Raw genomic sequence first — 23,916 nt, forward strand, 5'->3', positions numbered from 1 at the left:
GATTGTGATTTAATGGATGACACACTGAAAAAATCAGTAATCACAATTTTTTTTCACTTTTGTCTATTTGTCTTATGATTACCTCTTCTCTTGATTAACTTGACAAATAAAAACAACTGGTCTGAAACTGAACATTCAAGTTCTAAATTTAAACTATATTTCTTATTAATTTACAGTTCATTACAAAGTACAAACCATTTAAATTGTACACTATTCTATTGATTATTGAATGTATGACAGTATGATGCTATTTTTGTTATACTTTTTAAACAGAAAGAAAAAAACCGACAGAACATTTGATTTTGTTTTTAAGTTGACGTTTGGAAACTAGAATGAAAAAGTAGCAAACGTATAAGAAAGTACTAATTTTTACCACTAGGTGTCGCACTGAAATAAGCGGAAAAATAAGCGTAAAAATGTAAGCGCCGCACAACTCAACGACAGTTGAGCGGTGCGCCGCACACGCTTAAAAATTTGAGCGGACGGCAACACTGCATGTCCGTAGCTAACTGAATATGGACGGACCTAGTTTTAATGCCCGAACATTCCATGGATGTCTTATGGATAGCCTTATTTGTTCTAAATATTTACGAGAACGCTATAAAGCATTCTCTACTATCTAGTACAAGCGCGTATTAGTCCATTTAATTTTGATTGTACCCGATAATGAAAATAAGAAATTTTCAAGTTGTCATATCAATATCAGAGTTTATTTAAAAAGACGATGATTTACAAGTGGGCATGTAAAGGAGGATCCGTTAGGAGGTATAGTAATTGAAATCCAAAATGCTTTACACATTACAGAAGTTAGGGGAAAAGATTCTAGGTTAGGATTTATTTTGGATACCAATAGTTCGTCCAACATAGAAGACGGTAATGGGTAGACATGTAGGTTTTCCTTGTTCAAAAATCTTCTCCCAACTAGATAAACCCATTCGTGGTATTTGACGAAATTTTCTATCAAAAAACGTCCTTATTTTCAAGGAAAACACAACTTTTAGATAATGACGTTGACAGCATAGCATTCTTGAAACGCAAGGACTTGTACTGTTCGGCCCCAGCAAACTTAGGTAATAACACTGGGCCTGAATAATGGATTCCCTCAAGTTCTATAGCCCAATATTTGAGGTGACGCTCTGCAGTTTTTTTTGTTTCTTTCGCTCTTTCCATTTCTTCTAATCGCCGTACTATCTGTTGAAGTGGCTTTCCACTTTTTCGCAACAGATTCTTCATTTTTTGAAATTTATTTTCAAAGGAGAAGGCGCTAAATTCGTCCATGTTACCATGTTTCCGAACATCATTCGCCAAATGTATCAAGTTATGGACGTTAAAAGTTACATATTTAGCGCCCTATCCTGCCCCGGAAGGCGTTTCAAAGCGACTCAGCGTAAGTCGCGTAAGCCAAACAAATATTCCTGTTTACTAGAATTTTTATAGCGACATGGAGTAACATCATGTGATTGTATCTAGCGGAACTTAAAAATGGTTTATAAGCAATAGGGCAAATGTAAAGGAAATCTAGTCGCAACTCTGTTGCTTTCCAACGTGGCAACTCATGAAGGGGCCTGGTTGTTCTTGGAAAAACGTTTGAAATGTATTCCCCAATTGCAACTAAATAAGCAGATATACTCTCTATAGTTGTATCAGAAAACCTAACTTTGTCAGACTTTCCCGATAACCAAGTCTTTAAATCCCTTTTTCGGACTCCGATACACACTAAATGCATATAGTCTAACACAACATTTGAAATAAGATCATCAAGTATGTCTTCGATAATTGACTTACCGCCATCCTTGTGATGATGCTTAAGTTGGAGGCGCTTTCTGAAAAAATTCGTCGGTTCTCATAGGTGCATCGAGTTCAGGAAAAGTTACGCGGCCACCAGTTTTCGGTTCAGTATGATGAGTTACGATGTTTCCTACCCATACGCCTCTGGTGGTGCATTTCCTACAACCATAGTATGCGTTGTGGGTGGCAATATTCATCACAAACGTAGTGGCAGGTGCATCACAACATAGGCCACTAACCAACACATCGATTTTTTCTCCAGGAAATTGTAATCCATGAGTCTTCAGTTTTACGATATCTTCACGGAAACGAGACAAAAAATCGTTGACGTTGGCGGGCTTCTTCGCGCCGTGGTATATACATCCTACTAATATATCATCCAAACCTTTATTTTAAAAAATCCGATTAAATTTTGGTGATTGCTTAATAAACCATTATAGTCATTTCGCAAATTATTCAATTGATTATATTGAAAACATAAAAAAACTCACGTAGTAAGTTACTACGTGAGTACTTTGAATAGAATGGGCCAAAAATCACTGGAACTACTTTTTGACAACGGGATGCCGTCAACATTCACCATAATGTAAAAAATATATTCGGGATTTCCTTCCCAGCCGCTGCCGTTGCCTCAAGAACATTCAAAAGAGCAGCTGCCACATCAAAATGCTTGTATTTTCCCGGTGGCATTTCTGTTACTTGAACTTGTCCTCGTGTAGACAACATCAACGTTCTTGAATCTAGTGGTAGAAATGTAAGATTTGCATCACGATGCAGTCTCTTCAGTAAATTGCTAACGTTACTATGGGGGATATTACAATCTACCACCCATTGGATTAAACTTTCTTTGACAGTTAATTCAAATTCGTTTTCCTCTGACGGTCCTCCGCTAGTCATCTCCGAATAAAATTCTTCGTCGTCATATACTGCCCAATCAAATGAATCATTTTCGAATTCCTCAAATGATGACGAATCACTGGCGTAGTCAAAGTAATCATTATCACTTTCCTATGTGTATTCACACTCATCATCAGAGCTGTCTGGCTGATGGTTGGTGTTCGTGTCTTAATCATAAATATTTAAATTACATTCTCATAGTAAAATTTAATCACAGGCTTGTGTATAAAGTAGCCCATGACTGAATTGAAGTAATATCAACAAATTTGCCATTGTCAAATTAACAATTATTGTGATCTTCACAATCTAAAGATGTAGGTAGACCAATCTCATTAACTGACTTGTCAAGTTGTAAGTCTTCATTTGACAACGTGTTAAAAGAAGTAACTGGGACTGGAGGAGCCGGTCTGTTTAAAATGAGGAATGCGTAATTTGCCAGTAGAGTAGCTTTATTGATATGAGTATGTAGATACTTAGATATTACACTACATACTGAGACTCTTTCAATGGTGTTAACTTCATAAAATTATCAAATGCCTTATTCAGTCTTCGGCGTGTTTGACGAGGGCCAACCAGTGCCGGATTAGCCAATGGGCAACTGTGGGCAAATGCCCAGGGCCTGCGCAGCCAAATTTACGAAAACAATTGACCGCCAATTTTTATAAATATGTGAAATTGTAATAAATTTAATGTCGGAAATATAGGAGGTGAAAAAGAAATGTGAAAACATCTTTAACTCGTAAAGCCGTCAGTGACTCAATGTGCCTACAGGGCTTTTTCAAAATTCTGATTCTAACCCTACCTCTTAGTTCTACTTCTAACCCTTTCCCTTTACTCCCCGAGTTGAGACTTGAGTTGAGACCGAGTTGAGACCGTTGACGAGAACCAGTTCGAACTTGAATTTTTAGTACGTCGTCATCAAGTGAATCGCTGTAATTGCCTCAGTTTAAGCGTAACTTTACACGTTCGTGTAACACGTAATGAAGGACCCTCGGTTGACGCGAATTTAACTGGCGATACGAAATTCCGAGTCGAAATCTTCTATCCAATCCTTGATTCACTGAACGAGGGTTTATCTACGCGAAGCATCTCTTACGATCGAATTAACGACCGTTTCTTTTTTTTTACACAATTAAACAACATGAGTAACGCTGATATCAAAAGCAAATGTGAACAGCTCGCAGGATTTTATTGTGGTGACGTAGATCCAACGGATCTTTACGGAGAATGTCTGCAATTTGTCTATTACGTTGAAGACGAAGTGAAAGAAAGACAGAAGAAAGAATCATCTCCTAATGAAAAAGAGCGCAAGAAAACATTGTTTGAGACTCTGTATTCAAGAATCAAATCAAATCGTCTAGAATCATCTTCCCCGAACATCGAGATTGCTCTTCGCATATTTTTGTCCATGATGGTAACCAACTGTAAAGGAGACCGGTCCTTTTCAAAACTCAAGCGGATCAAAAATGAAAGCTGGGCAAGCACTACAGAGGACCGCCTCAATAATTTAACTTTGATGAGCATCGAGTCCGATCTACTTAACGATATTGATTTCAATGATATTATCAGTGATTTTGCTAGTAGAAAATCTCGATCTGTTCCAATTTAATTAGTGATTGCTGTAATGTTCGTAAATTACTTATTTGATAAGTGTATTGAATGTATATGTTCTAAAATAGAATCTTTTCAGCATGTTCTGAATGTCTTGCTTGTTGATATAGAAAATCTCTTGAAAAAAGGTGGAAAAAGGGCCCGCGATATCAATTTTGCCCAGGGCCCGCCAAACTCTAATCCGGCGCTGGGGCCAACGTTATTTTTTCTTTTACGTCCATTATTATTATTGACACCAGATGAAACTGAAGCCTCTTGACTATGTGACATACTCTATTACCTCAATAGAACAAGTAAGGCCTGTAGAATTAGAGATAGTTATTGACATCAATCATTAATAACCACGAGTTTAATCATTTTCAATAACGCAAATAAGCAGTTGAAACCGTCTAATAACTTACTGCGTAAAACAAACTCAATATGAAAGTAACCTTATTTGTAGATGTATTTATCAGAGGTGTGCACGAACAATTTTATTTGTTTTTAAACAAACCAAATTTTTTTTTTTGTTTTTAAACAAACTGAACAATGGGGGGTGATTATTTGTTTTTTTGAACAATTGTTCGAATAATTGGCAAATAATCTCTAACTGGAAATTGTTCGAACAATTGTTTATATTTTAATTTTTTTTTTTACATTTTCGTCCACATGTCCCAATTGGCAACCAAGCAAATTCGTATATAAGATATTTAATTATTGGATTAACTATCAGTGAATTAGTCAATAATGTAAACAACCAAAACAATTTATTCTTTATTCTTTTCCTATTTTTTCCCTACCCTTTATTCTTACATAACATTAATTTTTTATACGCCCCTCTTTTCTATGTAATTTCTTCCTTAGACGTCTTACAGACTGATTTACCCTTCAAACATTTCAACTTGATTTTCTTGCAGTTCGACCTTCCCGAACCCTGTATAAAAACTTTTTGTTCTATAGAAAATAGTAGAACCTTTCACAATTCAGTTCCTAAAGAATTGTTCCCCAATTTTTTGTGCTACTGAAAATATACTTCCTAAGAAACGACAATGAAAAAGTAAGTTAAAATATTAATAGTTTACATATGGTGGCAGCGGAGTCGAACTCGGCTTCCATTTTAAGCTGAATAGCGTGTGTTTTTTGTTTTATTGTTTGTTTAAAATTTTTATGGTAATAAGTGGTACTTATTGCCTTCTCTTCGTTTGTTGGCTTCCTATTTGGTTGAAATTTTTGATAACTTTTCATAGTTATAAAAGAACATGCTTTGTTAGAAATTAGTTCGTTATAAAAGATGAGGACAAATGACGATAGCGGTTTAGAAACCACTTTAGAAAGAAGATCTGTAAGAAAAGGGCCACTAATACAAAGACTTGTTCGATCAGAACGTGAAAGGTTCACTCCTTTAAGATCAGGAGGCGGGTCGACGTCAATTTTGAGAAATAACGAAAATCTAGGTGTCGAACTAGATAGTGATAGCCCACATCAATCCGATATTGATCTTCTTGATTCCAATGAAATTAAAGAATTGAGAAATGATGATCAATGGAACGAAATACTTAATTTGCAAGTATCGTCACAAGACGAAACCGTAGTCGAACCCCTGATAGGCGATGAGACAAGAGAATTGCTATCATATAATCAACTTCTAGAACAGGCTCGGGCAATTACGTACCTTGAAAAAACTGCAGATAGGGTAGAAAACACAGAAGATATCTCTACAGATTTCCAAAACCTAGAACTAATAAATGAAGAGAACCAAGATCGGGCATGGTTTTATCAGCAATACGGAAATACGAGAATAACGGAAATTCCTGTTGACGATCTTATTTTTGAATTGCAGTATTTACTTCGAAATGAAAAAAAAAATAGAGTTAACAAACAAAGAAGTAGGAACAGCCTTAAGAGCATTAATCTTAACCGAGTTCACAATTTTGACACCAATTGAACTCTTTAAGCACTGTGGTCTAAGGTCATACTACGAAAGTACCGATTCAGAGTGCGAATCAGTGCACTCAGGAGAACAACAAAGTAGGTCAGAATCCGACTTAGTGCCCCGATTGGCGGAGATATAGGATCGGTCGAAATAGGCCCCGACGAAATAGTCTCGGCAAATACGACTGGACGAAATAGGACCCTACGAAATAGGCCCACAACATCCAATATCCACAAAATCCAGCTCCACGAGCACCAACAACAACTATGGAATAAATACTTGAATAAAAGAATTGCTTTAAGCAACTGTTATGTAATTAGATACCTGCATCATGTGATGAACAACTGGCTGGATAATCATGGTGAATCTGATTACAGGAAAACAGAAAAGAGACAGGGTTAAACTAGTCTATATTAAATATCAATAACAGTGTTAAAGACTAACCTTGCCGACTTAAGAATCTTTTAAGCGTCCATCGTAAGTGAAAGAGAATGATACAAATCCAAACAGAGCTGGTCTGGCATTAAGCTACAAATTAACTTTAGATCTTCAATTATACAATTGCTAAAGATTTTTGTGGACAGCATTTCTGGTATAATTATAACGAATTTTTACCGATGCAAAATCACAAAGAGGAAAATAACATCCAAGTTGTGTGTGATTAAGATGACGCCATGACCACGCTATTGATGACTCGTCTGCTAAACGAGTGTGCATTTTCAATAATTAAAAATGGATTATATTCATTTCAAAATGGATAGATGTTAGAACACATTAAATAATTTTTTAAAAATGTAAAATAATAAAAAATTTGTGTACAGTGCCGGTCCACTTATACGACCACTTGGTGCAGCGGTCGTATAACCGGATGGTCGGATGACTGGTCGGACGCTATAGTAGTGATTAGCAGGTGACGACTGATTTTAATTTGATATGATGCGATATCGTTTGGCTTGTCTCAGTACAAAAGCGTATGAAATATTTAAAATGTGGGCTCAAATCAAATACGCGGATATACATTTTCTTTTACTTTTCCCATTCTTCACAAGTACAATAGCGATGCGTTCTGATCCACTTACAACAGAACACTGGCTGACGTAATGCACTTTTGTTCAAAAAAGTCCAGCCCTCTCACCTTAATGAAAGTCAATAGTCATTTTAAAAAATAGACCTCGAAAAGGGATTAAAATAATGCAACTGTCGGTACATTTAGCGGCATAAAAGTTTGAACAGGGGCTGTTCGCGCCAAAAAGTCGTGCAAGCAGAAGGGTGGTCGTATAACCGGGTTGGGCGTATGAGTAGGCGGTCGTATAAGTGGACCGGCACTGTATTAAAGTTATTTGATAATTTTCATGTTGAAAATTAAACGCTGGTTAGTGATTAACACATGGTGCCATCTTCATGACGCTATCAAACCACGACATTTTTACGGATAGATGGAAATGTTGGACAACTGGACTTTGGTATTCAAAACTATATAGTAATTTTCGCTTCGTGCTTTAAAAAAATTAAATAATTTACGAAAATGTTTTAAATGACGAGTGTCGTGTAAAGCCCAACCGGTGATTTATTCAATGCAATATTGTCGCGGGTGAAAAGGGAGATAGGTTATCTCTTCGCAGAGATGAGTCATCCGCTCCTTGGACAACGCTGCGATCGTGGTGAAGAAATTATCGGGAGAAGTCCGCTCTAAGAAAGATACGCAGATATGCAGTCCGGAAGGGGAGTAATTCGCGCGACAGTATAAAATGCTGCCCCGAATCTGCGTTAGATGAGTCTCCATCGGGTGAGCTCCCGGAGCTGGGCTCCGTAAGACGAGTTCCCTGGTTTCCCAAGAGGTCTTCAGACGCTTCTTCAACTTTTGGTAATGGTTATCCGTTTTGTTTGGGTTAAACCATTGTTTAGAATTTAAGTCATCACTTGTTGTATTCGTTTGTCCTTGTTCTAATACAACTCGTGTGACAATATGTAGCCGAGTGGTATTACAGTGCTTGATGTAGTTGTGCTATTTAATTTTCAAGATAATTTTTCTGAAATTTCTATTTTGACTTGTCTGGGATTCGAACACAGGTTTTTTCGAATGGCAGTCCGGTTTGATGACCATTAGAACACCCGTTGACATAGAGCAAAAAATATAACATGGGAGCTTATGGTATGGCCCAAGTAAACTCCCTTGCACTGACCCGTCTCCCACGGGTGCGGGCAATTCCCCCGCTCGACCACCCTTCTGGCCGGCTTGCCGGCTTGGGCAGCGCGTCAGCCCCGTAAAACTCAACAGTAATGTTCGTTTCGTGCTTTAAAAACATTAAATTATTTATGAAAATGTTTTAAATACATCCAAAAGAGTTATTTCATCAAATATGTTTCATTTCCTACTTCATCCGAACACTGGCCTTGGCATCGGTAGAGAGGAGATACGCGTTCAATGCTGAGCCGCTAAAGGGGGGAGATGCGTTCAAGGCTGAGCAGAAAAATGGCGAAGCAAGCACGGAAATTTGTTCATTTTTCAAATTAACGATAGTTGTGAAGTGAAAACGACATTTGAAACAAATGAACTTTATAGTTAAGATAAAGGGGAATAGGTTCATGAAAAAATAAAGACGGAAATCGGTTAACTAACATATGAATAACGAGACGGCAATGTGTTAATTTCACTCATCATGGTTTTAGCTACGGCAAAGTATATATAAAGGGTGACGGTACTAACATCTCTCATAGAGATTAGGTTGGAAATTTCATTGAATTTGTTTCAGAGTTCATTTTGGAACTCAGAAAAAAAAGGAGAAATAGGCCCACTTTGACGGAGAAATAGGACCACTTTAAAAAATGTTATGTGGGCCTATTTCGTGGGGTCCTATTTCGTCCGGTCCTATTTTCCGGGCCTATTTCGTCGGGGCCTATTTTGATCGGTCATATTTCTCCGGCTGCCAGTGCCCCAATCTTTATTAACACTCGAAACTGAAGAGGAAACTTCTAAAAACAGCGTAACCATCAAAATTGTAAGAGCGGAAATCCACACGCAAGGTGATCAGATTCCTTCAGATTGTCCTAAATCGACCCCTAGTACCACAACAATCACTTGTCCGTCGGTTAATCATTCACAGTCAAGTATGAATACTCAAACTCCTCAATCACAGTTAGCGTCCACTACGTGTAACTATTTACCGTATCAAGGACTACAAATTCGGAAAGTCTCCTTAAGTTTAGCGTCGATCGTTGACCAGTAAAAAAATCATGCAAAACAAACCGCCAGAAGAAACAAACCAAGACGTGTCCATTAAAATAAACATAAAAGAATTGAGCCGTTTGATGGAATCCGGAATGGATTATGAGGATGCTTCTAAAGCAGCTAATTGTATTGTGCAACACGTTCTAACAAATACTAAACGTTGCATTAATTCCTCTCAGAAAATGAAGCATAATGGACAGCCTGTTTTGACAACTAGCTCTCAGCCTTCATATCTTACCTCAACCCCTTTACATACACAACCACTTGCGTTAAGTGGACAAAGTGTAAAAATCTCAAGCATGTACAAGAAGCAAAGTAATAACGTAACAACTCCAAAGTATTCAGTTACCAGCTCAATTCCTAAAATGAATCCCTTAGTAATGTGTCCGTCAAAAGTAAACAGCATAGGAAACACAAACAATTTTATTTCTAACGCCATCAATAAAAATAAAAAGTTACAATAAAGCCAAGCAATGACGTTATTTAGTAACGTCGGAATTTACGTAGACCGTGATCGCTCCGGTCGCTTTGATGACTGGCTTGCACATCTAGAATCAGTACTGGTTTTAGGCGATTTTGAGGAGCCAAGAAAAATTATTGTACTACGATCGAAATTGTATGGTGAAGCGGCTGATGAGTTTGATAACTTTGAACTTGAAAACCCAATTAGCGCGCAAATTTACGACAGAGTAAAGGAGCGTTTAATTAAACTTTTCCACTCTACAGAGACCAGGTCTAAACAAAGCGTTGAATATCATAATATGCAACGGGAACCCAAGAGAATATGAGACGTTATGCGAATCGTATACGCAAGGCCTTCCATTTAGCGTATCCTATAAAATCCACGATAGATAAAGCAACAGCTTTTTCCAGAGAACAAATCATGATGGACAGGTTTCTGGAAGGGCTGTCTTTCGACGTCCAGACCAGAATAAAGTATAAGGAATTTAAAACTTTTGAAAAACTCATAGAAAAAGCTAAAATGACGGCCATGGCAGTAGAAGAAGCCCAAGTTAGATCCAGACTAAATGCTTTTCAGGCCAAATACGTCGAACCTAATAGAGAATTGACTAAAGTAAAGGAGGCTTTAGATCGCCTTAGTACCCATGTGGAATCAAACACTCATCAAAAACATTTAGAAGAAAACATGGAGAAAATGCAAAGGCAATTATCTACCAGAAGAAACGTGAGTTTTTCAAAGCGCTCACCACAGTCAAACCCTCCAATCAATAAAACAGGAAATTTATATTTTTGTTATTTTCACAACGATTGGGGCTATCACTCAATAAGCAATTATAAAGCAAGGGAGAGTCAAGCTAATGATAAATGTTTTCGTTGTAAAGAAATTGGACACCGAGCAAACTTTTGCCCCCAGATAAAAAATTTGAAACCCAGTCCTCCAGAGGGCTATGACGGAAATGGAAAAAAAACTCATTTCGTTTAAAGAAAGGGGAAACTACAAACTACCGATGTAAGCGGTGGAACTAAGAAAAAGCCCTGACATCATATAAATAGTTTTGCAGTAAAATCTACAGTTCCTAGGATATGAATAAAAATAGGAAATTCTGTTGTAAAGGTGCTGTTTGACACTGGAGCCGAGAGAAACGTTATTAGCAGCACATTTTTTCATAAGCTGAACGAAGGAAAGGAATTAATTAATTTCACTAAAGAGGTAGATGTGGATCTTTTCAGCATAAATGACAGGCGCCTCGTCACGGAAGGAATAATCACCGTTAACTTTTTTGTGGCAGAAGAAACGCCACGCCAAGCACTTAGGCAGAAATTCATTGTCGTAAATGAAATTGTTGAAGATTGCGTTCTAGGGCGCGATGCACTTTGGAAACATCAGTTTATCTATAACGGAAGACAACCCGGGTAGGAATTTTATCTAGGTCCAATGTTGTTGCCGATACAGAATCGGCCATTGGTTCAGGATCAGAATCGCACATCGGCCCGGGTCATTTCCAACTTGAGTCGCCAAACCTTGTCCATTTCTGTTATGCCAATATTACACATGTATTTTGGTAGAACACCGGCAAGCAGTGTTGATCCGGGATTAATTTATCAATATTGGCATAACAAAAATGGACAAGGTTTGGCGACTCAAGTTGGAAATTACCCGGGCCGATGTGCGATTTCGATATGCAGCCAATAATGGCGCAAAACAACATTGTATCAATGTTAAAAATTTAACACCTAACCAATGTTATAAATTTATTTTGGTAGAACATTGGCGAGCAGTGTTTATCCGGGATAATTTTATCAGTAGTGGCATAACAGAAATGGACAAGGTTTGGCGACTCAAGTTGGAATTGACCCGGGCCGATGTGCGATTTCGATATGCAGCCAATAATGGCGCAAGACAACATTGGACCAACATTCAACATTCCAAAATCAAAAATTAAATAGTAGCCTAAAACAAAACAATAGCTTTATTCATCGTAACATAAAGTAAACACAGACTTAGCCGGATTTGCCGGATTTGAACCCTAGACCACTGTACAACAACTTCATCTTTCAGACGCTTTATCCACTTAGCTATTTCTATACATATCAAGTAATATGTTTTCCGGAGTAATTCCGGAATTTGGTTAAAAACTTAGAAAAAATTTCCCAGTGAAAACCAAAGTTAGTTTAAATTTAGTACGTGGTTACAGTTTTATTATTTTTACTGATTATAGATACTAATTTACACAACAATCATTTGATTTTCATGTTTAATCGTTAATTTAGACCAAACATTTCAAAAATACAACAAAAAATGTAATTAAGAATAACAAATTTAAAAAGCACACCCGGGTAGGAAACAATACTGACCATTCTGTTTTCTTCATCCGATGTTGATTTTTGGTCGGTTCACATCGTAAATGCGTTATCAGTTACATGAGATTGGTCCATGGTTGGAAAAATATTGGAATGTGGTTTTCCAAAAACCAAATCAATTCCATACTGGGCCATTCTTAGAAAGTTGAGTTTTAACGATGCATGTATCCCGCTACTAAACCAATGTCGATACAATTTCGAACCTTTGCCAAAACCCAAAACCCAAATTTCAACGATTTATATATCCCAATATTTATCCAATGTCAATACAATTTCGAATTTTTGATGCTGTTTGATATCGAAATGCCAATAGTACCCCAAAGTCAGAAATTCAAGTTTAAACGATATATATATCCATATACTAATCCAATGTTGGTACAATTCCAAATTTTAGCTGCTGTTCGATATCAAAATGCCAATAGTACCCCAAAGTCAAAAACCCAAGTTCAAACGATGTATATATCTATCTACTAATCCAATGTTGGTACAATTTCAAAATTTTGCTCTTGTTCGATATTGAAATGCCAATAGTACCCCAAAGTCAGAAACCCAAGTTTAAACGATATATATATCCATGTACAAATCCAATGTTGGTACAATTTCAAATTTTTGCTCTTGTTCGATATCGAAATGCCAATAGTACCCCAAAGTCAGAAACCCAAGTTTAAACGATATTTATATATCCATATACTAATTCAATTTTGGTACAATTTCAAATTTTTGCTCTTGTTCGATATTGATTAGCCAACAGTAAACCAATGTCAGAAATCGATGTTTATCTCCCGATACTAATCTAATGTTGAAACAATTTCGAATTTTTGCTGTTGATCGATATCAATTTGACAATACTAAACCAAAATTAGGAAAAAAAGATTAAATGATCTATATATTCCGATACTAATCCAATGTCGATACAATTTCGAATTTATGTTATTGTTCGATATATACCCGGGCAGGAAACAACATTTGCCAAAACTAATCCGATGTTCGTATAGGCTTGGATTGATGCACAAAAATACAAGCTTTCTATTGGCAAGCCAATGCTCGGCCAATGATGGAATTCTGCACTTATATCAGTTATCGAATGACGAGACTAGGTAACATCGTAGGACCTATGTTAAAAATTCCTCGCTAAAATTAAACCCGGTTCCAAAAACCAGTTCCAAACACAGGGTGTTTACCGTTCCCCGACTTCTACCCCAAAACTATACATATATACATACATACCAATAATATTATCGTTAAACAACAACAAAAATTCGTATCGCATCGACATTTGGTTGGTATCGTGGTATAAAGATCGATTAATCTTGTTTGTCCAATATTGGCTTATAATTGGCTAATCGATATCGATCAAGAGCAAAAAATTGAAATTATACCAACATTGGATTAGTATATGGATATATAAATCGTTTAAACTTCGGTTTCTGACTTTGGGATACTATTGGCATTTCGATATCGAACAAGAGCAAAAATTTGAAATTATACCAACATTGGATTAGTATATGGATATATAAATCGTTTAAACTTCGGTTTCTGACTTTGGGATACTATTGGCATTTCGATATCGAACAAGAGCAAAAATTTGAAATTGTACCAACATTGGATTAGTATATTGATATATAAATCGTTTAAACTTGGGTTTTTGACTTTGAAATACTATTGACTTTTCGATATCGAACAAGAGCAAAAATTTGAAATTGTACCAACATTGGATTTGTATAGGGATATATGAATCGTTTAAACTTCGGTTTCTGACTTTGTGGTACTAGTGGCATTTCGATATCGAACAGCAGCAAAAATTCGAAATTGTACCAGCATTGGATTAGTATATGGATATATATATCGTTTAAACTTGAGTTTCTAACTATGGGGTACTAGTGGCATTTTGATATCAAACAGCAGCAAAAATTTGAAATTGTACCAACATTGGATTAGTATATGGATATATGTATCGTTTAAACTTGGGTTTCTGTTTTTGGGGTACTATTGGCATTTCGATATCGAACAGCAGCAAAAATTCGAAATTGTATTGACATTGGATAAATATTGGGATATATACATCGTTAAAATTTGTGTTTTGGACATTGGGTTATTATTGGCTAGTCGATATCGAACAACAGCAAAGGTTCGAAATTGTATCTACATTGGTTTAGTAGCGGGATACATGCATCGTTAAAAATCAACTTTCTAAGAATGGCCCAGGATGGATTTGAGTTGGTTTTTGAAAAACCACATTCCAATATTTTTCCAACCATGGACCAATCTCATGTAACTTATAACGCATTTACGACGTGAACCGACCTAAAATCAACATCGGATTAAGAATGGTCAGTATTGTTTCCTACCCGGGCAACAGTCAATCTACCGAGTCCCGGAAATTGATCACTTCCAGGAAACAGAAAATCCCTTTGTGATAAGCAAATCTTTGAGAATTCCTCCAAATTCCACTAGTCTCCTAGAGACTAGAGAAGAGGAAACTCACCCTTTCAACCCTCTCAATACTTGTCATTTTGTTAGATGCTGTAATATTCCGTCCGGGCTTAGCCTGGAACCCTACATCTCTACGACACAAAATCGTTCGCTCCGTGTGGTGGATGTTAATGGAACAGATAAAACCATATTTCTACCTCGCCTTACAGTTTTAGGAACCCTTCGTATTTCCAGACCTTCAAGAAAGCCTGTTGAAACAATGGCTTCAATTAGCGTTGCTTCAGATCCAATCAACACAGCAGCCGTTGAGTCGGCTCTTCCAGACGTAGATGAGGAAAACAAAGAGAAATTGCGTAGATTAATAATAAACAGTTTTGCTTTTAAAACAAGTGAGTTAGGCTATACTACTTTAGTAAAACCTGTCATTGACACACAAGGTAAAGGTCCTATTCGTCAAAGGGCATATCGCACGTCTCCAAAACAAAAAGAGATAGCTAAAAATATCATCAAGGAACTGATGCAAAAAAAAAATAATAATTTGTTATTCAATGTCCCCGTGGGCAGCCCCAATAGTATTAGTAAGTAAGAAAACAGGGATGTCCGTTTGTGTGTAGATTAAAAAAAATAAAATGCAATTACAAAAAAAAAATTCTTTCCCTTTACCTCATATTGACGACGTTTTAGATTTACTGGTGGGACAGAGATATTTTTCCACATTAGATCTTGCCTCCAGATATCGGCAAATTGAGCTCGAAGAGGAATCCAAAGAAAAAACAGCCTTCATAGTCGATGAAAATTTGTACGAATGGGATCGTTTGGCGTATGGTTTAACCAACGCCCCGCGAACGTTTCAAAGACTGATGAATTTGGTTTTACGAATAGTTATTGGAAAGATTTGTCTCGTTTATCTTGACGACATAATAATTTTTTCAAGAATAATTGAAGAGCATTTTACCAATCTGAAGACTCTTTTCTCCCTTTTAGAAAACGCGCACCTAAAAATGAAGTTGTCAAAATGTGAATTTTTAGCGCAATCTGTTTCCTATGCTGGGCACGTAATCACGGCTGAAGGAATAAAACCAGACCCTGCTAAAATTGAAACCCATGTGAATTACAAAAGACGTGGTACATTAAAAGAATTACAATCTTTTTTGGGACTAGCCAGTTACTACAGACGATTTGTAAAAAATTTCTCTCCCGTCGCCCACCCCTTGTTATCACAGACTAAAGGAAAACCTACTGATAGTGTAACTTGGAAAACAGATGAAATTGTAGCTTTTGAGAACTTGCGACAATGTTTAATATCAGAACCTATCTTGATATACCCGGATTTTTCGAAGGAATTTCTGATTTACACGGACGCAAGTAAATATGGCTTAGGAGCCGTCCTCTCTCAGATGAAAGACGGAAAGGACCAACATATAGCCTATGCAAGCAGACATCTCAATAAAGGGGAAATAAAGTATTCGACAATAGAAAAAGAGGCCGCAGCAGTATAGTGTTTGGGATAAAACGTTTCTGACATTACTTACAAGATCAACCTTTTTGTTATTGTAAGCAGTCACAGGCCTCTTCAATGATTGCAGACTTTTAAAGACGAAACAGGGCGACAAGGTAGATGGGCGATTTTGTTATCTAATATGAAGTTCAGTGTTCAGTACCGACCAGGTCGACTACATGAGAATGCTGATTTTCTTTCAAGAATACCGATGAATCTAATATCTGCCATTCCTGCAGACAACAACATAATGTGTCAAGAACAGCAGAAAGATTCTCTGTGCAAAGCAATCATTACGTTTTTGGAACAAAATGAACCTTGGAAAAAAGAAGATGGCCCGATACCTTCTTGGGTCTGTGAAATAGATTATTTCTTTGTTGAAAATGGTCTTTTATGTAAACACTACCAACCTACGTCAGTAAAAAGAAAAAACTTTGAACAGTGTCAAGTGGTTGTTCCACTTTCTCTGAGAAAGCAACTTTTACAAGAATACCATGATTCCCCATTGTCAGGACATATGGCAACTAGGCGGACATTCTTTCGTCTAAGGGACAAGTACTATTGGCCTACCATGTTACGGGATGTTAAGGAATATTGCACTTCTTTTGAATCTTGTGCGCTGGGACGTCGAGTGCACAGTACGAAAGCCTATCTCAACCCGTTAGACCTCGCTACAAGACCTTTTGAAGTATTAGGCTTAGATTTTCTAGGTTCAATCAAACCTCATTCACTTCAAGGAAACAATTATATATTAGTAATCACGGATTACTTTTCTAAATGGATAGAAGTCATTCCTCTTACCAACTGTACCGCCCTCAGTACTAGTAAAGCCTTAGTAGAATGAATTATTTTACATCATGGTCCCCCAAAAGCAATAATTACAGATCGAGGCAGTAATTTTACTTCTGAATTATGTTCGGCGCTTTGAAAAGCTTTAAACATTAAACGCATGAAAACAACTGCGTATCATCCTCAGACTAATGGGCAAACAGAGCGATTCAACAAAACTGTTGTTGAAATGATAAGGAAATAGTTGGAGAATGGATTCGAGCGGTGGGAGGATATTTTAGGCCCCGTTGTTTTCGCTTATAATAATTCTGTCCACTCGTCAACACTTGAGACTCCATATTGTCTAAATCACGGTCGTGATCCAGTCATGCCGATTGATCAATTCCTTCGTCCTCTCCCCCCAGTAACAGTTACTCCCTTAGACTATAAAACTCAAATTATGAAACGCTTACACGAAGCCTTTCAGCTTTCCAAATCAATCTTTCCCAAGCTCATGAACAACAAAAAGCCCATTACGATAAACGCGTAAAAGAGTAAAAATTTAACGTAGGAGATAAAGTTTTACTGGATATGCGAACGCCCTTTGGCGGGAATTAGTAAAAAACTCCAATTCCACGTTTTATAGGCCCTTTTCGAATTTTGAAAGTAAGCAACAATAGTACTGTGGAAATAAAACAAGACGTAGGAAAACAAACTCAGCTTGTACATGTGAATCGAATAACCCTCAATTTGAGTCAATGATCTGGAAAGACGAGCCAGGTGTCGACTTTTTAGATGTAAGAATTGAGAACCAGGCCGAAAAATTCGTACAAGAAACCGCAGATGAACTCGAAACTTTCCCTCTACCCCTAGAAACAAACCTTCAATCTGAGTTAGAACAAATTCCTTGTGAAAAAGAAACTCCTACTCAAAATTTGAGGAGACCCCCACCCACAATTCCTCCTACTCCAAATTTAATGATTAGTTCACCAACAATTTCGTTACCTTCCAACCCGATTCCAGAGACGTCGACCTTACCCATACAACCAGAGCGTCGCCTCGGTTTACGTCCTCGGAATCTTTTAAAACCAGTTGTCAAATTCTGAAATTGTATTGCTGTTATTTTTTTTGTAAATCACGTTCGAATCACTTCAACTATCTTTAGGCCGTGTTCAAATTCTAATTATTGTGTATTAACGGATTTCTTTACCCTTTAGTAATAGTAAAAAAATAATTATTAATAAAATAAATAAGTAAAAAAAAAATAAATAAAAAACTTTGTATTAGTAATCTTAATAATTCATAGAATGGATCCCTGAAATTGATTTTGAAATTACTTTTCTCATAGATTATGCTTTCTACCTCTTCTCATCATACCATTTTTTGTCGCCTCCATGCTCTTAACATCACTATTTGTAATTGTACGGCTTCTCAGACAAAAGGGTTCATAAAATTCACGAGCGAAGACTGTGATAATCAAATAAGCCCCCTTCTCGCTATTCCAGTATATTATGATGTCTATTCTACTCTTCCCCAAATCACCCGTTTTGTTGGCCATTCGTGTACCATGTGGCTGGAAAAGAAAAACATCTATACTGACTTCTGGGGTTGGCAAACTCCAAGCCAATCAAGAGTGTTAATAGAGCAAGTGACTGACGCGTACCCCCATTGTTTTACGAACGCACCTTGGTGTTTTAAGATTAGCTTTTGCGGCTGGAAGCCATGTTGGTTTCGAGATAACCATGGCCGCCAGCCGCAATTTCTCTCTTAAAATAGTAAGGTGCGTTCGTAAAAGAGTAGGGGGTACGCGTCAGTCACTTGCTCTATAGAAGTCAATGCACATGAATGTGAAAAAATGCGAGATTCCCGATTGTGCCATGGCAAAAGCATGGACTACTTAGGAAACAATAAGTGGTCGTTCGAACGTATTCCAAATGTGCAGAGCTGCTTGCTGGCTTGCTGGCTTCAAGTCACAGCTGATCAGCTGATCAACTATAGATTAGAAGAAGTTATTTTAGAAACTGAGTGCGCTAACTGTACGATAAGCTCACCCAACGGATCCGCTTCTCACAACCTAGTGACCATTGTCTGGAAAGAATCGTTAAGAGAAGTTCAACAGTGCAAACTAAGGCTTGTGGAAACAGGTATCGCTCAACGTTACCTGACTAACAACAGTGAAATAGAAAGAATTCATGACGTCGAACAACAACTTGACTTTGTTTACAATACAACTAACAAGAAATATTGTAATTCATCAGAAAAAAGTTACAAACAAGTAATCGGAATGGAAAAAGTTATTTTACGTTTACATTCTTTAACTGACACCAATGCTCATCCGAGTAAACCACTGGAAGAAGACATCGAAAATATTGCTGACATTATCCGTGCTGAAATCAGCGGAGCGGCATATTCTCAATACGCACGAAACTGAACTACCGATGGAATAAATGGAGTTGCTCGAAAAATTTGAGCTCTACAATGTGAAAATCGGGTGCTGGCACACGAAACCGCTTATCGTTACCTTAATTTGCCCACATGTAGCAAATTGATAGCCACTGGTGAATCGATCAGCGTCTATCAATGCTCCCCGAAAAATTCAACAATCACCACTGAAATCACAAGCTGTGGTCCTCAAACCAAACTCGGCGACTACGCTTTAGACACTAAAGGACACAGGGCCTTACAACCCCTGTTACTGGCATAAAAATTTCGTCAACATTAACCGACGAGCACATTTCTACAAAAACAGTTCTTGGCATCCTAATTTTTATTAGGTTATTTCAATTCATTTTCGAAACATTATTATTTCGCTGATTCCTATGAGGCTTGTCGTGAAAAAGAGAATATAGCAACACTACAATCTGATATCAATTCAACATCTGAAACCGAACAAAATATGGGAAAAGTACATAGAAATAAGAAGCCAACAAAACGATTCATGCAAGATACTGATGTACATGATTCCAGCAGTGCTGACAGTAGGGTCGGAATGTACGGGCGCACTCAACCAGGGCTTCTTTATATTCCTGCGGGATTGGCTGAAAATGCTGTTGAACATAGCAGACAAGTTGTTAATGGCTCTACGCATTTAGTTCAACAAAACGCAGATTTGAGTCAATCGTTATCTTTCGATTTTTCCTTAGCTGGGCCGTTAATGGCTCCCGCTGAATGATTTTCAATTGAGAGATCCACTCTTTGTGTTCTACAAAGCCAGCAGTTAAGTGGATTGTTTGATTTTAACTCTCCGTTAGCAGGTCCATCGTTAACGTCTGCAGATGGAAGAGTAAATGTTAATGGTAATCAAGTTATATTGCTCAGCCAACTATGCAGTATTTTCCTGTGAACTCTGCATTGGCAAATCCAATGATGATTTACAACAATTACGACAAGCTAGAATCTCGCCTGGGTTAAATAATCGCAATTTTCCAGCACCGGCAATTAACACCGAAGATATAATCGATATTCTCGATTATTTTTAATATCCGAAATCTTTCATTTGCTCGGCTACATTCTGTTTCATTTATGCCATTTTTATTTTTTTCTTAAATGCCAGGTTCAGAAAACATGGTGAAAAGGTTGGTGAGGGAAGTTTTAAAACAACAAGAAAACATATCAAATGTTATGGAGAAACTTATCGTAATCGAAGGCAAGATGGAAAACCTCTGCCAACCTGCTATAACACCACCAGATAATCCCACACTGTTGCTTGAACCCTTGAAGGAGGAAAAATGGAAGAACAATTACTCGATCAAGATTATTATTTTCAATTAGTAATCAAAGTAAAAGTGAATATAACTAATCAATGTCATATCTCATTCATTTTTTTTTTTTTCTTTTAAAGGTCAGGATGATTCGTAACCTTGGAGGGGCCTCTGTTCGGGACGCATTGAAGCGGGCCTGGTATTCCATTTTTTCGATCAAAGTTATGGCCAATGTCAACTGGGAAGGAAAACCCAAAAAAAGATCACAACAAAAACAGGGACTTCAGGATTCTATCATTACTGCAGCCGTGTTTGGTATGTATTCAAAACAGTTTTAATTGTCAATTTTAATAGTTAACAACAACTTTTACTGTTCTAGCTTGAATTAAAACAGCTGCCCGTAAACCTGACAAGTTCGAAATGGAAAATGAAACAAGAAAGATAATGAGGGGTATACCGGAAAAATACAGAAAAAATTGTGATTCAGAAAAAGAAGATGAAATGGATACAGGGAATGGACCGGTAAATGGTCCGCAACCGGGCGTTCAGTAGTATATTGCTGGTAAGTTTTTAATGTTTTTCATCATCGTTCGAGAAAAGAGAAACCACGGTGTGCGTTTCGGGATGAAGCGCAATTCAATCTGCCAATCTGAGAAATATCTTGTCACTTCTGGGCTGTCATAAAGTTTCTTGAGGATGCGAGCGGCACTCTCGAAGGTTGTCGGAGAGTATCATCCTATGCTGGAAGTGATGAGAAATCAGGTTTTGGCATACCAATATGAAATTAGCTGTAGAGAGGTCTTCCACTAGTTCAAGGTGGATGGCACGTGAAGTTGTGCAAGTGAAGAGGCAGATGTATGCCTTTACTTCTGGCTGACCAGGTAGGAAGTGGATGGGAAACGGGCCGTCGAAATCAATGCCCGTTATGGCAAATGCTCTGTCTCCACGGACGTGAAAACTTGGAAGAGTGGCTGGATTGGGAGCTCTATACGGAGGTCCATTTACCCGGCGGCAATTTGTGCAGACCCGCACGTTGGCTTTTACGTGTTGTAGGATGGAAGTTATCCAAAACCGTTGATGGATGCTGCAGATAGTGGATGAAACACCTGAATGAAAGGCTTAATCATGGTGATGACGGATAATGAGACGCGTGATGTCCGTATTCTTTGGAAAGAGAATGGGATTTCGAGCGTCTGTCGATAAATCAGCATTTTGTAGACGTCCCCAGCAGCGTATGAGTGAATCTTGATCCAAGTCGACGTCTAATTGTGAGACTAACGCTGAGCGACGCCCTTTTTGGTCACCACGAAGATACTCAAATTCGTCGGCCAAGAAACGGAACTGAAAGGAGGTTCATTGAATCTCGGCCTGCTTGAGCTCCTTTGTGGTTAGGAAACTTTGAATCCAATCATCCTTTCTTTGACCAAAGTTATGAAGCTGGCGGAAAAAACACGCTTTCGTTCTCTTAAACTTGCTCTAGTTGAAACGGGTGATGTCGATTACTTTAGAAATATCCACTGGGAGAGGAAGTGCGATTGTTGAAACCTCGGCAAGATGAAATATTCGTACAGAAGAGAGACTGGAAACGTTCCACTGCGGCCAGCTGTTACGAAAAAGCAACCACGATGGTCCACAGATCCAAATGGAGGAAGCTTGGAGTTGGTGTAGTGTAACACCTCGAGTCACCAGGTCCACGGGGTTTGACACAGTAGGACAGTAATGCCAACTGGCAGAGTAGAGACGGTTGAAGTCCAGAATGGATGAAACACGGTTGGTTAAGAAGAGGTTTTTGATTCTGTCACTCTTCGAGAGCCAGTACGAAAGGATTTGACTGTCTGACCACATGGTGATCGACAGAGAGTTCCCAAGAGATTTGAAGGCGTTGACGATTGAGATCGTGAATGACGAGACGACGAGTGCCGATTACTGCTGCCATGAGTTCTAGTTGGGGAAGGGTTAATTGGGGCCCGATATCTTTTAGTGGTGCAACTCTTACTTTTGACACGACGAACGGGCTGTGTTCACCTTCAAGTTTCCATATCTCGTGTATGAGAATCTTTGCTGATATAGAAAGAGGTGAAATAAATCCGAGTGGATCGTAGATGGAAGAGATTCCCCTTAGTAGATCACGCTTCGTAGCAGTAGGAGAGCAGAATGGCAAGAGAGAAAGAAAAGGGGGGAGAGCCGAGGGATGCTACCACTCGAGGGGCGTAAAATTCACCTTCTGCCGAACCAAGAGAAGGGAAGGGCTCGGGGAAAGAAGTGGTTAATAAAGCAGCGTTGTGACGCGGAGGAAAATAAACGTGAGAGGAAATAATATTTCCTACAATTTATTAATAATCGGGGATGGCACCGAGTACCGAAATCACCGCACCGATAAAGATCATCCCCGCACCGAATCGACTAAAAAGTTCCCCGATTGGTGCAGTGCCGAGCGCTAGGATTATGTCCTCGAGTGTCGGCGTAGTGTGGCGTTCCCTTTGAATGCCTTTGTTTGCTTCCGTCATGTCTACACAAATCCTTAAGCCGTCGTGTGATTTCTTGGTGACCACGGTTGGTTATAACCGCGGCGTTAGGCCATCTACCGGCTCAGTGATGTCCATTTCAATCAGATAATGCAATTCTTTTTCAACAGGTTCACGAAGGTAAAACTGTACCAAAATTCACTGAACTGAGACGTATTCAAAAGTCTTAGAAACACGCTGTAAGGGCTCAATAATCTCAGATACAAGGCACAGCGTTGCCAGGTATTTAAACATGGTTGTGGGATAGTACAGGTATGTACAATGTAATTATATATACTAGGGAAACCTAATCCTGTAGATGAAACAGATCTTGATTTGGTGCCTAGCGTTAAGGCTGGCATGCCACGCATAACTGGAACTGCTATAAGAGACATCAGGAGACATAGTAGAAGGTTGCCTATAGATAAATCAATTTCACTATTGAGTATCAATACACGTAACAGAGGTAACTATGGATCACTTTTTTTGCATTCATGTACAGTATCCCCCAGAAAAAAGAGGCACCCCCCAGTCGCAAAAACATTTATTTTATAAATCGACTGCTAGATGGCATTACGTTTTTAAGGGATAAAAACATAAGAAAACACGTAATTCTTTTTTGTGTTTTATTTTGACGGGAAGATTCCGGACAGTTGCTGGCGACAATTGTTCCAGAAATTTTCCTTTGCAACGAAAAAACGCAATCCGACGATTTTCAAACTGTCGGAAAAAGCCAACAAAGTCAAAATTCT

The 23,916-nt window shown here is 38.1% G+C and overlaps 1 protein-coding gene and 2 pseudogenes across 1 annotated transcript; 2 read left to right on the plus strand and 1 right to left on the minus strand.

The window, feature by feature from the left end:
* Nucleotides 1-709: 709 nt before the first annotated feature.
* LOC116928394 lies at nt 710-2,924 on the minus strand (annotated as a pseudogene).
* Nucleotides 2,925-3,826: 902 nt separating this feature from the next.
* Nucleotides 3,827-4,294, plus strand: LOC116928845. Its single transcript, XM_032935978.2, has one exon. The coding sequence runs from the start codon at nt 3,827-3,829 to the stop codon at nt 4,292-4,294; it is 468 nt and encodes a 155-aa protein (XP_032791869.1).
* A 5,616-nt stretch (nt 4,295-9,910) lies between these two features.
* Nucleotides 9,911-10,860, plus strand: LOC116928475 (annotated as a pseudogene).
* Nucleotides 10,861-23,916: the final 13,056 nt, after the last annotated feature.

The sequence above is a fragment of the Daphnia magna genome, linkage group LG1 (genome assembly GCF_020631705.1).
Source record: "Daphnia magna isolate NIES linkage group LG1, ASM2063170v1.1, whole genome shotgun sequence".
NCBI classification, from domain to species: Eukaryota; Metazoa; Arthropoda; class Branchiopoda; order Diplostraca; family Daphniidae; genus Daphnia; species Daphnia magna.